The sequence below is a fragment of the Vidua chalybeata genome, chromosome 4 (genome assembly GCF_026979565.1).
Source record: "Vidua chalybeata isolate OUT-0048 chromosome 4, bVidCha1 merged haplotype, whole genome shotgun sequence".
NCBI lineage: Eukaryota > Metazoa > Chordata > Aves > Passeriformes > Viduidae > Vidua > Vidua chalybeata.
The window spans coordinates 39876532-39894973 of NC_071533.1; the positions used below are offsets into that span (position 1 = coordinate 39876532).

General features: G+C 37.9%; 1 protein-coding gene across 1 annotated transcript in view; it reads right to left on the reverse strand.

Annotated features, from left to right (window-relative positions):
• TENM3 (teneurin transmembrane protein 3) overlaps nt 1-18442 on the reverse strand; it is a 666217-nt gene that overhangs the window by 106090 nt on the left and 541685 nt on the right. Inside the window, exon 12 of the mRNA XM_053940099.1 lies at nt 12259-12497. Coding sequence (XP_053796074.1) covers nt 12259-12497 — 239 coding nt within the window. The remainder of the gene's footprint in view (nt 1-12258; nt 12498-18442) is intronic.

An 18442-nucleotide genomic window follows, 5' to 3' on the forward strand; every position in this document is an offset into this window, starting at 1 on the left:
TGTTTTGTTCATACAAAAACAAGAAAAACATTCTGTAAATTTTGGGTTTCTGTCTAATAGTCATAATCAATGATTTTAAATATTATGGGGGAGAAGAAAATTTCCCTGATTTACATGTGTCAAGACCTGGTTAAGACTACAGGCTAATAACTTTTCTGTGTTCCTTGAGAGATTTTTTATTTTATTGTTTCTCATTCTATAACTTTTTCCTTTTCTTCCTTAAATTTGCTTTCTAGCAAAAAGCTGAAGCTCATGGGTTTTTTTACCTATTTTAGTTTTTTTTAGTTTTTTTTTCACAACTCCGACAGAAGTCTTGCTTTAGATCACACCCCCATAGTGTTAAGAAGACCAATGACAATGTAATGTCTCAAAATTAACTGGAAACACCTTTCTTAGGTTGATGAAGTGGTCCAACCATTCTTATGGTTCAAAAGCCTTATTTATTACAGAGAAACCAACCTCCCCAAACCCAAACCCAACAAAACCACCACAAATCTCTTGAGAGATATAATTAAGTGGCACTATATGATCATGTATAGCCTATTTGCATGTTGATGGCACAGAGAAATGCAGTCTGATGAAAAGATTTATGAATCAAAGGAAAAAAAAACAGGGGCCAATTAAAGCAATGTTCAAAGGACACACCGAGCTGGGAGTTTATACTATATAGTGAAACACTTGTGTTGCATATTTCCATCTCATGACTGGCTAAAAAAGATCAAAGCTTTTTTATTCCATATTAAGAATGACAGAATATTACAGCAAACATGCAATAAGGATAAATGTAATAAGCTTTAATAAAAGATGATAATAAGGCTTGATAAGAACTTTTGGAATGTCACCAAATCTGAAATGTAAGATGAAAGCATCTGCATGTAGAGATTGTAGTATGTTATTTGGAACCCCACAGAGCTAAACTGTGATTAGAACTCCATATTTTTCCATAAATTAGCTTTTGTTTTGAATTTCCTGCTGAGATCATATGCAAGTTGATTGAACGTGCAAGTCAATATATAGGTTTTCTAATCCTTTGCTGTTTTTCAGGCTTCATGATATCACAATTACAGCAGTCCACTTGTAGATCAAAGGTATATGATTGAGGACGAAAGAAAATAACCTATAACCTCTTTACAAAACTTCTTCACGGTGATTCAGACCTCTCCATGGTAATTACCACTCACCTTCTTGAACAGCACAATTATGTAGATGCATAAGCCAACCACTACATGCAGATCAACTTGCAAGCCCAAAGAATTTCCTCTTCAATCCATATTAAAAAACAGAATGGACGTGCTGAGTTCACCTTCAAGGGGGCCAACTCTACCTTACCTCAACACCTCCAGTGTAAACTTGTAAGCCATTAGCTATCTGCATAAGCAAATACTCTCACGCAAACCTTTGGTTCAAAACCCCAGGGTTTACAACAGCTCAGTGATTGCAGTCATCCTCTTATTGAAACATCCCCACCTCTCTAGGGATTGGCTATTAGATAGAGCATCCTTTATTATATCGTCATTAATATGTTTTATGTGCATTGGAATAACACACCATGTTCTTCCACTAAGCTGAAATCTGTTTTTTATGAAACTATTCCTGTAAGCAAAGTTATACTGTAGGTACAGGAAAAATACTATCACAGAAAAAACAATTTACCATACCTGATTTATGGAAGGAAACTGTGACATAAAGACAAACTTACTGTTAATTGTTTGTAAGGCTAGTGAATTGCTTGCAAGTCAGTTTGTAAACCACTTTGTATTTTGTATCAATTATCTAAGCCTTGGAAAAAACAAGTTAGGATTACAGTTTCACATTGATTTTTTTTCCCTTTAAAGTTAAATCAGCCACAACACTGCACAATAAAATCTTACAGGTGATATTAAGAACAGCCAATCTTAGCTCTAAAGTAATAGTCACTTATAAAATTGATAGAGAAAACCAATTACTCCTTTTAATGTGTGAAAAGACATTAGATCAGTAAAAAGGATGTGTTTTAAAATTGTTCTCTAATTTTGGCTAAAGGTGAATTGAAATAACAGTAAGGATTGCATCTTTCCTTTTCAAATGTGGATACCTCAGTTTCATTACCTCTACTTTAGAGTACTAAGAGGAGGCAGGAAAGAAGTTGCTGGAGAAATAATTAAAAACCTGGGAAATAATATCAAAACATAAGTAACTTTTACTTAGCAGTGTGAAAAGATTTTGAGTGAGTCAAATAAGGACCCACTGTCTGGCAAAATTGCCTTAATAAAAAGGGCTGTGAGACTTGGCATTTCAAAGATGAAAGAGAAGGTAAAACAACAGATAAGCTTGGAGATTCCACCAAAAAGATAAATTTAAAGATAAATTTATTGTACCCAGTTACTGTGTTACACCTCTGGAAATCAGTGGTTAGCAGTAGGTTAGCTCTATGCAGCTGGATATTTTAGTTTTCAACGAGTATTATTAAAACAAAAATACTACTCTTCCTGTACCATAACAAGGGTAACTTAGAAGTATTTTTAAATAAAAAAAGTATAGGAAAAATTCCTATTTCTATACTTAGAGGTTTCTGGAACTAAGTAGTTTTCCAAAGAACTGATATTAATTTATATACCTAACCCCTGCCCCCTTCCTAGTACTGCTTCTCTAGAACTAGTGTAAGGCACACATTTGTGCGATCCTATTTTATCATATATTGTCAAAACCACTCTGGTTTTGTTTTATTGGTTTTATTATTGAGGAAAAATAAGCTTCTGAAATGCAAATGTCCATGTCATTGACACAGTTGTAGCACATTTCTTTTTCTTGGATTATCAAAATACAAATGCTGCTAAAGGTGACAATTCCTAAGAGACAGTGGGCTTGGAGCATTTTTTTGTGAATGGAGTTGTCTGAAATGGCATCAATTTCCTGTCTACTTCAGAGAACATCTAACTTTCATCCATAATTAATCCCTGCAGTGGGGTAATTACACCCATATAAAACCCATGTGTTCTTGTGATCTCAGCCATAAATGTAATATCAAATGGTATTGCTTGAAGCAAGGTTGGACACATGTACTCGACCTTTTCATTCTACAGTGCTGGCGTATGGAGAGGTTTACCAAAATCTCATCTAAGTCAGACAGTTTTAACAACATGACTTTTTTTAAAGCATTCAAAAAGAGAACAAGCAGTTCTCTTCAAAGAAATAAACAAAGAAAATATTGCAGTTTACAGTAAAGATGTAATTTATACACAAAACAACCAGCTTTAATACATGTATTGTAATTCAAATATCACAGCAGACAGCATATATCTAAGAGCGGGCTTCTTTCTTCACAGGCATGAGATAGAAATTAATTGAAACTACCAGCAAAGAAGGGAAGATCCTATGTCCACAACAAGTCAAGTAATCACCCAAGCAAATATCTGCTTTGCAAAATTTCTTAAACATAAGCATTAACTTGAAGTATTACACATATTTGCCTACTACTAAAATAAACTACATGTTTACCTGGACTGATAAAATACAAAGAATACCTCTTAAACTACTCTAAAATTGCTCTCAACCAAAAACCAGTGCATTTTAACAGAATATCTCATTAGTCTGAAAAATTGCTAATATTTGAGAGTCAGTCAGAAGACTATAGCAGGAGTGCAGGACACACATCTCTACAAAACTTGCTTGCAAGAGACTTCTGTTTGCCTGAAAGCAGCATCCATATTTTGAGAAAACATCATACTGCTTCACAACATGATGTGTGGGACTTACAGGCAATGACATGTCACCATCATGTCATTCTTCAGATTATTACTACATCTCTTATATTACCGGAATTACTGAGTTTCAATTTTCTCCACTGGGTAAAAGTGCAAGGGTGACAGGACTATTGCTAAAAAGCTTGTGATGAATCTTAATTAGAATAGAAGCCTTTGGAGCAGAGGTGTACCATGACAGATTAACTTTTTTAATCTCTTGAAATCTTGTCAAGTCTCTTTTAACCTCCTGATTGTCAATTACATGTTCCTACCTCCTTTCGTGTGAGGATTATCTTTCTCAATGAACGTTTTATTCTCAGTGCCACGAACAATAATAGCAAGTGACATCCACAACACCAACCAAGTACGAATTCCCTGCACACCTGAAACAGTAATACACTTAATCTGGAACACAGCAATGAGATCTTTAAAAACATCAGCCAAAAACATTATCCACAATAGTATTCTTGCAAGAGGCAAGAAAGTATATTTCATGCTGATCCTTCAAGACAGATGTTCAACATGTTTAGATTTTGTACTATTTCAAAAAAGATGTTAAAAACACTTTCAGCTCAATAAGGCGGTAAAGTACAACAACTTCAATTTTGGACTAGTCATTCTATCAGTCTCCCAGTCTTGAAAGAAAGAATGTGGTGAACAGAAGAAATTACATTATTATTTACAAAATATTTCCACTCTAAGAAAGCCCAATGAACTCATCACCAATGCTGTAAACATTGTATGAAACTCATGCAGTTATCTAAAATTCATAGCTTTGGGATACCTTAGAAAAATAATTTGATCACATGTTAGACAGAGCTGAAAACCTCTGTAATGCACAAAATCATGGAAGTACTAGCTGTAATATTAAGCCTCATTTTAATACAAAAAACCAGTGTGGAAATTCACATTTGTATCTGAATACTGCCCTTTACCAAGCACATGTCAGGAGTGAGTGAAAAGAGTTGCCTGAACCAGTATTAGTTATTAGTAAGGCAAGGGCTACGTTTATCGATTATCTGGCTTTTGTGATTCTATTTTTAAAGATTTTTAAGTCCTGAAATGGAAGCTGGAGGTAAGTACTTCACACTTCAAGGACTATTCTAAGGTCCATTCAGGAGTTAAAATCCTTAAGAAATTTCAGGAGGTGGTTTTCTAGCTGCTAAATCATTGTGCTGGGTATCTGACCTCACACTGAAGGTTCAGTTGAAACAGGAGAGAGCAACATGTGGCACTGATGTCTAAAACAACAGGCACACACATTTTGTCAGGCACAGAGCAGAGCCACACGTGCTGGGAAGGCAGAGCCCTACACATGGCCCTGTCATCAGAGGCAGTCAGCTTCTGGCTGCTCCTGACACTCGCAGCTAAGACAGATCTGGAAACATCCACTCTGGACAGAAGAGAAACATCACTATGTACCTAATCCAAAGATTCTTAATTTGACAGGCCACCACTTCCAAATCCCATCAAGCTCTAATTTTGAACAGAAGATGACAAGGAACATTGCTGCTGCCTCCAAATGCACCAGAGACACATGAAACTTTCCCTAAAAGCCCTATGCATTGCTAAAATGAGTAGTCAGTCTGCACTTTGCAACAAGTGATGTACTTTCTACAGTGCTGGAAACACTGGCTGTCTTCACAAATCCAGATACAGGCACACAGTGAGCAAGAACATGAGAACATCAATGTGTTTCTACTAAGTGGTGCAATCAGACAATGCTAAAGAGCTGTGCTTAGATAGCTGGATGCTTTCTCAGAAAGGTTTACATAAGAGAAGTTTCCCTGCTGTAGGTTTTTGCATGGGAGTTTGAATAGATTGTGATAGGTAGATTTGGTACACTGTAAAATCTCAGAGCACTTCCTTCAAATGATGAAAATAGATCAAAAGGAAAACCGATTTTTTTTTTTTTTTTTAAGAATCAGATATATAAATATATTAGTTTACCTCATGGCTTTATTTTGTTGGAAAAACAAATTGGCTGAGAGCAAAAACCTAGCTAACTGTAAAAATCTGCCACATATCTGTAGACAGGGAACATATTTTCAACCCACACACCTCAGTGAAGCTCCAGACATAGCTAAGGTCCCAGCAAAACTGAGTGAAGCAGACAGAAATGGGAAGAGAAGGAAGAAAGCCAAAAGTTCTTGATGAAACTCTCAGTGACAATAACATTACAATACTCAAAATTAGATGTATGTCAAAAAGAAAAACAGTTTCTATAAACGCATTATGAAAGGTAAGGTGATTAATGGCAATTAAACCATATTCTCCCTCATGCCTGTTCATTACAATACCTATGCTGGGTATTGCAATAAAAATTCCATTTAGATGGCATTATTAATTAAGTTGTTTTCCTCATTGCTGGCAGTAACTGAGCTTTATAAACAGCAGAATAATGTTAACTTGGCATTGCAATCAAAAAAGAAATATTACATTGTTCTTTATTGATAAAGTAAAATAGATTCTTAGGTATATTTAGTCATTGCTTTAGTCACAAAATTTAGTTCTGTAATTGCCATGGCTGTAAATCAATTAGTTATGGAGAGTGGTTCTGCCCTACTACGACTTCTGCCACTGAACCCAACAGGAAGGGCAGCTGGTCCTCCACAATCTGGGAAGATCTGTGAATGCCAGCACCTGTCACACTAAATCCTGACTAATATAAGAGAACCACCGACAATAAACTCAGAAATAGCACTGAAGACATAGGAAGTTAGTCTCAGTCTACAGAAACAGACAATTAAATAATTTTTAACAATTACTTAAAACTCACCTCAGACAGTCACACACTACCTTTCACAATTCACATCCTTCTGATGTGTCAGTCTCCTCTAATAATGAAACTTGTTTGCTATTTTTCCTGGACACTTCCTTCTTCTCTTTCTACCTAAAAACCTCTTAAGTTGCTCTGTTCTTATTCTCAGGAAGTTTTTGAGATAACTCTGAAGACAGTTGTCCATTATTTGAAATATACTGGCACAAAATGTTCAGCTTATTTTTAATATTCTGGGATGATGATAAAACAGTAATATTTTTAGACAGACAAAAAGCATGAGTGCTTATTATGATCATGGCAAAATAAGCACAATGCAGCTATTTTTATACAGTGTAGAAAATATTAATTATCTGTAATTACCAAACATGGCTTTCTAGTCTGGCATCTTTTCCATTCACATTTCATTTGAAACTTTCATCATGATTGTATGGTTATCTGCGTCACAGCAGAACCCAGGTTTTTCTACTGTTTTCCATAGAATGAAGTACCAACTAAAATATATGCTTTCCCATAAGATATTTTATCTGTTAAGTCTAAATATTAGCTTTCTTTTTTGTCCAACTTGTATTTGCTTAAGTAGGAAAAAAGTACTGATAGATAAAGAAAGAGGTGAAGTGATGAAGGCAATAGTGACAAAAATAATCATGCGGCCTTTTAAATGAAATAAAATTACTTTTTTGTTTGTTTGTTTGGTTTTTTTTGTTTTTGTTTTGTTTTCTTCCTACAGAAGAGATGCCCTTCTGTTATCACCAACATATGAATACTTGCTTTATCACAATGAATAGCTGACTGGTGTATATTCTTGTTCTGACCACTGACTGCTGAGATAAGGCTAACAAAATGATCAATCCCAAGTTACACAAAGAGTGAAGTGCTCAATGACTTGAAAGGATGAGAGGTTGCTGTGAAGCAGTCGGGACAGGAAAAGCCTGACTAAATAGTTCAGGCCCTACTGTGCATTCAAATGATGTTTTATGTTCATGGAAACGTATTTAGCAGACATAAGACAAAATTCATGACAGATGCCTGCAATTTTTCAGTGTACAGCTCTTCATGCTTAGTTAACTGAATCCGGTATTGTGCAGTTCCAGCAGTGACTGAGGAACTGAACTGCTCCCCTCTTCAGTTCCATGTACAGTGAAAATGGCAGTAATTTCTTGTATTGATTTAGAAAATGTCAACAGAGTGCTATTGGCAATGGAGAATCAATTGCTAGAGCAACTCCTGGGGAAGAAAGAGGGGTTCTGAGGTCCCCAAATTCTCATTACTTTCATCCATTAATTGCTGAATCCACATTACAAGAGAAATAATTAGTACAGCACAAATCAGTTTGTTAATACAGCTGGTCAGAGTCTGTGATATGCAACAACATATTGGAAACAACTCCTTCTGACTGGTTAGTTCTCTATAATTACACAGTGAATTTTTCTGTTAGGAAAAAATCACATTCAAGAACAACTAAGCTCCTTCACTTAGTAAAACCCAAGTGGACATGGAAAATCCCGAAACGTGGAATTGAAGGATGATGGTTATTAATGAAATTTTGACTTGGTGCTCATTTTTGAGCTAGGAGGTGCTCTTCAGAACTTTCCTTCAGAACTTTCCTTTTATTCATTCATTCACTGCAAGTGATGGATGCTGAAGGAGGCAGTAAGCCATGGGGAAACAAAGGACTAAGTTCTGTGTTGTCTCCACACTGTAAAGCTGAACTCTATTTCTGGCTTCACATGGACTCTGTACCAAGTTGGTTAAAACTGTTAATGTCTACATAGAAAGAGGTCAAACAAAGGCAACTTAATTCTTCTTACTCTTTAATGGTTTATATTTAATACTGCTCTCCCTAGTCTTCCAAACAGGAAAAAAGATTTGAAAATCTTCATGTTGGAAAAAAAGGGTTGTTTTTTTTTCTTGGTTGCAAATCTGATTACAGACATAAGTTAAGCAAATGAGCAGCTTAAAGAAATTCCAGTGTAAACCTGATCCCAAAATAAGGCAGTTTAAATTCTTTACTCCCCATTTTGTAATCCATTATTTCAGGGAGCTTTTCCTTAAATCCTTGACTTTAAACTAGAGCTATTTTTAATTCCTGTCTTCTATATGTTGCTACACAATCTTTTGGTTCAGCACTTTCGTGTTTCTGCTGCTTTATTTCTTTCTCAACCATTTAACAGTAGACAAAGCCTCTAAGCAAAGGACCAACATTTTCAACAACTCCCTTCTATTTTCTCTTAGCAGGTCTAATTGATAGGAATAATAAGTTTAAATATTTTGTACATTGCAGAATGGTTGAGAGAGACCATGAGGGCTAGAAATGCAAGAATGCATGGGAAGACTTTCCTTTAGACTGAAATAACATTTTCAATTCCTTGTGATCCCCAAGACTGCATTAAGTGGCTTTAGAGTGTAGTGTTTGCTCTGGTCTTTACCCATGCTGACACTTTCTGCTCTCACCTCATCTTTGCAGACTTTGTAAACGTAGGAGTCTTTCCTGTCAGAGTGATGGAAGAAGTGCAAGACATACCAGACTCTTGATGCAGCTCCTTCCTCTGGCTGGGCTAATTGACAGAGCAGTAATTGACTGAGCAGTTCTGCAAAGGCAGACATGAAGTCTAGCAAACTGTCTCTTCTGCCTTATGTCGCCTGAGCAGAGGCAGCAAGATCTCAAGTCACTTTCTCTACCCCATACTCACTGTAACTAAAATAAGCCTGAGCATGACATGTTCATCTCTGCAATTCTGAGAAGGGCTGGGTCACACCACCACTCACTGGAAAAATGGTCTATTAGTCCTTCAGTCTGCAGCTGCCACAGTCACACAATGGACATCAGCCACACCTTATCAACGTGTACTGGCATATTTTGCTGCAATCATGCAAAATGGGTCATTTCCTAGCTCTTAACAGTGATACTTCATATTGAATTCATTCTTTCATGCAAATGCTACAAGGAGGTAGCATTTTCACACTTATGGCAACATATTTCTGTGAAGTTCAGAACATGTCTCAAACAGGCTATACAAATCTGACATGCCATTTCAGCTGCTGTAAACTTCAGTAGAGATGCCAGACCACTGCAGTGGAAGCATATCACAGCATGCTAGGGGTCACACAACACTGCAATCCTTCCCTTGTTTTTACATTACAACCAATTTCCTACTCAGTCATTTCCCTTTCACACCTATGTTATGAAACATGTCTCCTCTGAAGACAGACTAAAAGGAAGTAGGGTTGTTCAGGGAAGGCTCTGGGGAGACCTTACAGCAGCCTTCTATTATCTAAAGGGGACCTGAAAGAGACCTGGAGAGGGACTTCTCACGAAGACGGGAGAAAGGGGAATGGCTTTAACTGAAATGACAGGTTTAGATTAGATATTAGGAATAAATTATTTGCTTTGAGGTGGTCAGAAATGCAACAGGTTGCCCAGAGAAGCTGTGGATGCCCCATCCCTGGATGTATTCAAGGTCAGGTTGGTTGGCGCTTTGAGCAACCTGATCTAGCACAAAGTGTCCCTGTCCATGGCAGGGGGTTTGGAACTAAATGATCTTAAATATCTGTTCCAACCCAAACGATTCTATGAAATGGTCAACTAAGATGAAGGAGTGCTTCCATCTTACATTAATGATTTCTACTGATTTATACTTGGATGGCCTATTAAATGGGAAATATTTCTGATATTACATCTGCAGAGATGGGAAAACCACATATATGAATGAGTGCAATCCATTCGTGATTTTATGGACACAAAGTTCTCTAGAGAGCATCTCTGAGTGCTGAATTTTACATTTAGATTGCTGAGTTAGCTGAAATATGTGTAATATCACCAGTAGGCATTGAGCTCCCTGTTGACTGTGGGCAGAGGAAGGCTGTTGTGCATTATTTCAGCTAGGATGTGAGCTGGCATGCACCCACGAAATGAAATGTTGTACAGCTATCTTTTCTTTACAGGGTATGTGAATAAATGATATGTGGAGCTTTCAGCTCTCGCTCACTAGAAAGCTCGGTTCTTTCTCCCGAATACAGGAATAGAGGCGCATTAGACATGCTTATATTTCCTAATGTGCCTGCGGGAGAAATAATCCGGTACAGCTCTCTTCCCATGCCCCTCAGATTCATAAGTAATCTGGCTCTTTGGGGCTAGCAAAGTGTAGAGCTCAGCTCACAATCAGGTCTCCTGTGTTTTACTATATGTATGGCTGTTTTTCCTGGCGTCTGACAGTGATACTTCATGCTGAATTCTTTCTTGCATATTTATGCATTTATTTAGTAGCAGATGTTTACTTCTGATGATTTATGAGGCAATATTACAGAGACTGAGCACATTTAATGTGTTTTATAAGTGGGATTATTTCAATCCTACTTAAAAAAAGATTTCATGTCAAAACTTAACTCTAAACCACACCTTTAAACTCCCTGCCACATTCACACAAAATAACCACAAATCAAATGATTGAAGGAAGCTGAAGAGCAGTGGCAAGCTCTAGATTTGTGTATGTGTCTTTTGCTCTTTGGGGTTGGCAGCTGAGGTGGAAAGGGGGCTCAGGGGGCTCAGCTTTGCTGGGTCATAGGGGAATTTCTCCAGCTACTCAGCAACCCAGCTTCTTGCATTGTTCACAGGAGATTCAACTCAATAAGAACTACTTCAAAGGCTCTATAGAGCTTATGCGCTGTGTCTTGTATTGAAATGCAACAAGGCTGTTTGAACAACTACGATGAAGATTTAAGGATCTTAAGACCTTCTAGGCTCTATTATAAATTAACACTGATTTTAAAAAGAGGGAAGGAAAGAGAGTTTGACTCTCTTCTTTCTGTTTTCTTTCCTCCACTCCTCAAGACCCTAAACTTGTGTCCAACCAGTAACAAAAACCAGACCATTATACTTATATTTCCATAACCATGGTGACCTAAACTTCTAATTAACAAGTCAGTTAAAAGAAAGTCTTTGAAGACCATTTATGGTCTCAAGAGATGAAAAAATCTGTAATCTGGACAAAGATACAAAGGAAGTTAGGAGTGGAGAATGATCTTTTTATGTTCCCTTATTAAAGTCAAGGGCATTTTCTCATAGCCAACCACTGCTCCTATTAACTGTCTAAAACTCAAATCACATAATATTTATAGTGAATATTTATGAAAATAATTAATGAAGAAAATTTTCTAAAATAAAATTTGGAAAATGGAATTTAACAAACAAATAAGAGAAAAGTGACAATAATTAAAAATAAACAACCCACAAGAGAGGAAGAAGTCTACATCTTCACTGCATGCTGTCTTTTGGACAATTATTTTCCCTATTTTGCAATCAAACATCTGTATTAGACTTTTGCTCCAGCTCTATACACAAACATACATGGATGTAATGATGAAATAGGTGATACTTAGCTTTCCTGAAGATTGTATTAGCAATATTTCAGCAAAATGAGAGGAAAAGAGTTCCAAAGATATGCTGAAAGTTATATTCACATCAAGGAATTTTTACAGCCTATATTTTACTCATAGTTGCGTAAGAACTTGACCCCACGTAATTTAATTGTAGTTCAAATACTTCTTTGAATTTAATTCACTGACCATCAAGTCACAGAATGCTTGCAAAATATTAAAATTTTCTAATTTCTCTAAACAATTGTGACTTTTCATTAAATCAGTGTGGCTTTTACTGTTACCAAAGACTTGGCTAGTTAAAGGTTAGTATATCACAGTCCAAGTACAATCCATCAGACACCACTGTTCACAGTGGCACTTATAAAAAATGGGACTCACCTATAAAGTAGGACAGCAGTATTGCCAGCAGCACTGAGACCCCTACAGCACAGAGTGCGGTACATTTCCAGCTACAGTACTTCGAAGACTTCTTGAATTTAAAAGCACTTCTGGATAGAGTGTTCCTAGGTAGTGGCCGAGTAGGAGGGGAATAAACAGACCCGGATGCCATTGTGTACCCTGGCGTTGCAGTACTGAACAGCGGTGTGGTCCCTGTTCCTGTTTTGAATAGGAAATGCCTGTGAAAGAAAGAGCATATGGTAAAGTATAAAAGTAAATCAAGCTGGAGCACAGGCAATCATAACTCTTTTGTTTGATGTTGCCTATTTTTCAAATAGCTAACAACATCCAATCTACAAAGGGTCATAGAAGCAATAACTTGTCATGACACTCACATGTAAAAAGACACTTTCCCTTTAAGTAAAGACCAAAGCCCCCATAACATTAATAATACACTGGTATCCAGACAGGAAACAGAACTACCCAAAATACACTGTAGCAGGGAGGAAGTCTCTCATAGTTTATCCAACAAGTAGGGACAGGCTTTCTGCTGCTGTTTATTTGTGTTGGCTTCTGCAACAGACTACAGGGAACTCCATTAAAAGGTCAATAATGAGCAATGTGACTGCAGTCCACACTACTTATCACAGCTTTCCCAGGTTAAGTACAAAGAAAACAGCAATCTTTCAGTTACAGACTTTTGGCAACTTCTTCAAAAATAGTCAGTTAAAAATTTCTTTTGGGTCTGTCCTAAGTACTCAGTTCACTAATTCACATCTACTTGCACATATTCCTTACACAAAAAGATCTCATTATGAATGCAAGGAGCTAGCTACAGCCTAGGAGAAGTAGTCTAAATAAATATATTTACTAAGAGTTCAAGAAGGCAAAAAACCAGCAACAGATATGAAAGAAAAGTAAAGTCAAAGTTAAGCACACTGTGAGTTACCAGTTCATTTTTTTCAATTAAAATCTCCAAAGGAAATATTACTCCCTGAGCTTCTATATAGTAGAATCCTTTATTTTCAGTTCATGCAATCATAATTACTTTGAAAGAGTCTCTAAACATGGCATATTCTACCTGGAGTTTTTCTCCAGATGCACATGCACAACTCTACGAACAACAAAACCTCATTCAAAGAAAGGTCTGTACACCAGAGGTTTCCCACCAAGTTGTTATGCTGGCAACTCTGTAGCATATGGCTTGCCCTGATCTAATTATGCCAACACAATGAATACATTATATCTAAAACTGGTAAGAAAGCATACTGTGGAAACTTTGAACTTACCAACACACAGCTAAACAGAACCAGAAAGGTGTTTGGGTTTTGTCATAGCTAAGAGACACATGAATTGCTGATACCCAGGTCCTCCTGAAGGTAAGTGCATGCCTACACCGTATTTGCCTCCTGCCTGTCATTTATACAGCACAGCTCAGAGGATCCAGCACTAACTGAGCCAGCTGTGCAGGGGAAAAGCCTTTCTAGGTACACCACGTGGCACTGTGAACTGCTTCTTAGCTGATGGGACTTCGATTCTCTGGAACACATGCTCAGATTCTTGCATAGTAATGGACCAATTTACACTGTAGAGACACTAGAAATTAGTTTGCCCCACTGCAGCCTGAGAAAAATACCAGCAGTTGATAAACAAGATTCGTTGTTTACAGGTGATTTTGCTATGGGAGGTTAACAGATGAATTACAACATCTTGGCATAGGCCCTCTACTTGAAAATATTTGCATTACAAACATGATTTCATGAAATATTTTACATAGGTTGCTTCATTCTGAACAATATTAAACTTGATGGCAGCAACAACAGAAGCTTATGCACTAGATCTACTGGTGTGCAGCAGCACATCCCAAATTTTTTTAGCTTCGGAGCTCAAGTACAGTCAACAATCTCAAAAGGCAAAGCTCTGGTAGCTTAAATCCTGTCTAAGAAGACACTTCATTAAAAGTTATGACATTTTCAATGTAGCAAAGACCAAAATAATAACTAGCCCTATGTAAAAATATTTACAACAGCATTACTTGGATAGTACAGCTTCAGAGAATCACGTAAATTCATTAAGTCCTGATAAGTGTCTTATCCACTTGACCTTTATTGCGCTTTCCTTCCTGGCTACATATGGTAGATGCTATATCCAGGTGTATTTCACAAACAGATCCCAAAAAACCCCACTAAACACAAAGGCAGCTGTTTCCCTTTCCATGTGCAATGTGTATTGTTTTGGGGGACAGAAGGAAAGCCATACAATAGATACAATAATACTCCTATACATGAGCTTGCTGTTAAAAATAAGAAGCTGCCTGACCAGCCTGCAATTTTCACACCCTCCTTCTTCTGCTGTTAGATTCAACAGACTAAAAATGGGAATCGGCATTATATGAGCACTTGACTAGAACTCCAATATACTTTAAGTTTTAAGAAAATAGCGCAATAAAACAGTCTGCCACTGATATTTTCCTTTTTTTATTTTCTCTGAGAAAGTGAGAATTGATGTTGGCTTTGGTAGACCACAGACTACTAGAGACTGTAATCCATATTCTCAAAGCCTTTGAGGAGTTAATCCTATAGATAAACTCCAGAGATGACGGCAATGGTGTGAACTGTCATAACTCTGACAATCCACCTCAGGCATAAAGGTAATGAAAAGAAAATTGTAACTGTTATATGTGAATCTTAGAAAAATATAGGTTGGAAATGACCCTTAAGATCACTGAGTCCAACTGTTAACTCAACACTGCCAAGTCCATCTCTAAACCATGTCCCCAAATGCCACATCAACACATTTTTTAAATATCTGGAGGGATTACGACTCAACCACTTCCTTGGGCAGATTTTTCTGATGCTTGACAACCCTTTCAAAGAAGAAGTTTTTCCTAATACCCAATCTAAACCTCCCCTAGTGCAACTTGAAGCCATTTCTTCTTGTCCTATGGCTTGTTACTTGTGAGAGGAGAATAACCCCCACCTGGCTATAACCTCCTTTCAGGTGGTTATAGAGAGTGGTAAGACCCCCCCCACACCCCCCAAAGCCTCCTTTTCTCCAGACTGAACAACCCCTGCTCCCTCAGCTGCTCCTCATAAGGCTTGTGCTCCAGACCCTTCACCAGCTTCACTGCCCTTCTCTGGACCTGCTCCAGGACCTCCATGTCCTTCCTGAACCAGGGGCCCAGAACTGGACGCAGCACTCGAGCTGTGGCCTCATCAGTGCCAAGTACAGAGGGAAGATCCTTTCCTGATCCTGCTGCCATACTATTTTTGAGGCAGGCTAGGAAGCCACCTGGCCTTCTTGGCCACCTGGGCATACTGCTGGATCATGTTCAGCTAGCAGTCAACCAGCACTTCCAGGGCTTTTCTGCAAGAAGCTTTCTAGCCATTCTTGCCCCAACCAGTAGCACTGCAGGAGGTTTTGGTGACCCAAGTGCAGGACCCAGCACTTGGCCTTATTTAACCATATACAGTAGGCCTTGGCCTATTGATCCAGCCTGTCCAGATCCCTCTGTGGAACATTCTACCCTCCAGCAGATTAACAGTCCCATCCAGCTTGGTGTGTCTCTGAACTTGCTGAGGGTGCACTTAATCTCTCCATTAATAAATAATTGATAAAGATTGTTGATAATAGACAAAGCATCATCAGCTGGGCAAGTGAGGTGATTATCCTGCTCTGCACTGCACTGCTGGGCCCTCACCTTGAATATTGTCTGTAGTTTTGGGTGCCACAATATAAGAAGGTTATAAAGCTATTAGAGAGTGCCCAAATAAGGGCCATGAGGATGGTGAAGGGCTTTGAGAGGAAGCCATATGAGGAGCAGCTGAGGTCACTTGGTCTGTTCAGTCTGGAAAAGGGGAGACTGAGGGGATATCTCATAGCAGTCTACAATTTCCTTGTCAAGTGGAGGGGCAGGCACTGATCTCTGTGGTGATCAGTGACAGGACACAAGGGAGTGGCCTGAAGCTGTGTCAGAGGAGGTTGAGGTTGGATATTAGAAAAAGGCTCTTCACCCACAGGGTGGTTGGGCACTGGAACCACTGGAACTCTACCAGGGTAGAGGTCACAGCACCAAACCTGACAGAGTCCAGCAAGTGTTTGGACAACACTTTTGGGCACATGGTGTGACTCTTGGGGAAGGTCCTATGCAGGGCTGGGAGTTGAACTCGATGATCTTGGTGGGGCCCTTCCAATTCAGCTTCTTCTGTGATACTGGGAAATTAAACAGGACTGGGTCCCAGTACTGAGCCATTGGGAACACCACTTGTGACTGGCCACCAGCTGGATGTAACTCCACTCATCACCCTCTGGACTTGGCCATTCAGCCACTTTTCTACCCAGTGAAGAGTACACCTCTCCACGGCGTGATCAACCAGTTACTCCAGGAGCATGCTGTGGGAATTCAGCAGTAGGAATTCAGGAATGTGTTGTCTTAGGCAGCACACAGCACAGCTCCTCACTTTAAGCTATTCTCCTTTACTTTGAATCCCGTGAATACAATGCCAGAGTGGTTGCACCATCTGGCTGAACACTGAGGGAAAAATAATGACAGAAAAGTCAGTCTGGCATCTTCATGTGGGTTAAGAAAATTTGTTTGGATATCTCTATTTCTAATGAGTGGAGTTACTAACAAAGTTGTCAGAGACTCTCCTGCTACATTAACTCCAAGTGATAAGTATTTAAAGTGTAATGCTATCAGACTTGCACATCTTGTCTGCCTCACTGAGCCATGCCAAACTGTTCCTGTGAGACTCTTGGAAGGATATGGCATCTGACAACAAATCCAGGCTGCTTCCAGATAATGCTGAAATTCTTATGCTCTTGAAATATAATCCATCCACAGATGATTTAAATTATCTATATATCTTTCTACCTTGTCTTTTCAAACTATGGAACTCAAATAGCTAATTTCTAAAGCCTAAAATGTTTGCACAACTTGACCAGGTACTGACTTACAGGAAATTACACCTATTTCATCTCATAGGGAGCTTATAGCATCTGCAGTAGTGTATCTTCGCTTCAAAATTGATCTCATAACATGCACTTGCTACATCTTCACGTAAGCAGCACTTTAAATATTTTATAAAGCTATGGAGTACAAAACTCCAGTGAATCATGCTAATATTTTACAAGACAAGCCAGTTCTGTATTATTAAATAATTCAACTTCTAAAGCAAATAATATTCTACTTTTACATTTATTCAATATATATTTCTGCCAACTTATTCAATAGATGTTGCTATTAAAAAGTAAGCTAATCTTAACATTTTAAGTGGGAAGTATTCAGTACCTAACAAATCTAAATTAAAAAATACAAAGTTACACCATAAACTAATCTTTGGATGCAAAGACAGCTGGGAAGCACCCTTATTTCACAAATGGTAGACATTTTACTTAAGCTTTTGCCCTTACCACTAAAGACAGAAATACAGCATAAAAACTCAAAGGTGTCAGCTCAGAAAAGAGAAGCATGTAAATAAAAGTAAAATAATAATGTTTTTAATTTTACTCAGTACTCTTTGAGCATCAAGTGCTGATGTGCATTGGCTGACAGGCAGATGGTTTCTTCCTTCTCACACTGGTGGGGAGAGAGGGCTCACAGCAAATCAGATTTTTTTTGTGCTGCCACTTCCTCTGTGGAAAATAAAACTGAAGCATTCTCTACTAAATTCAGTAAACAGAAAAACAGAAAGGGAAAAAAAGTGATAAAAACCATCCATGAGTTTGGCAGAAAGATGAAGTTAACTGAAAACTGTGTCTTTATAGAAATGGAGATAGACTATCAAAATATTCAAGGACAGTAAGACTCAGCCCAGAAGCCTGAGTACTTTTGATATAAGAGAGCCAGGTGTCCAGCAACAGAAATGTGAGTTAGAATAACTTTCTTCATGAAAGGATCTATGACAAGAACTTTTGACCGCAGTTTAGAAGAAAATGGATACTATGCATCAATTAATGCAGTATTATATAAACATATCTGGAAAACCCTAGACTCCAGATTGCCAGAAGCTGAGATTTTATATAAATAAACTATCACCATGCAAAAAAGGAATATTACACATTACTTTATAAATAGACTGGTATCAACTGGAATAGAGTTATTGCATAATTTTAACATTTCTAATGTGATTTTTACATTAGATATATGACTTTTTTATCTTATGCTGAAATTGCTCCACCTTGC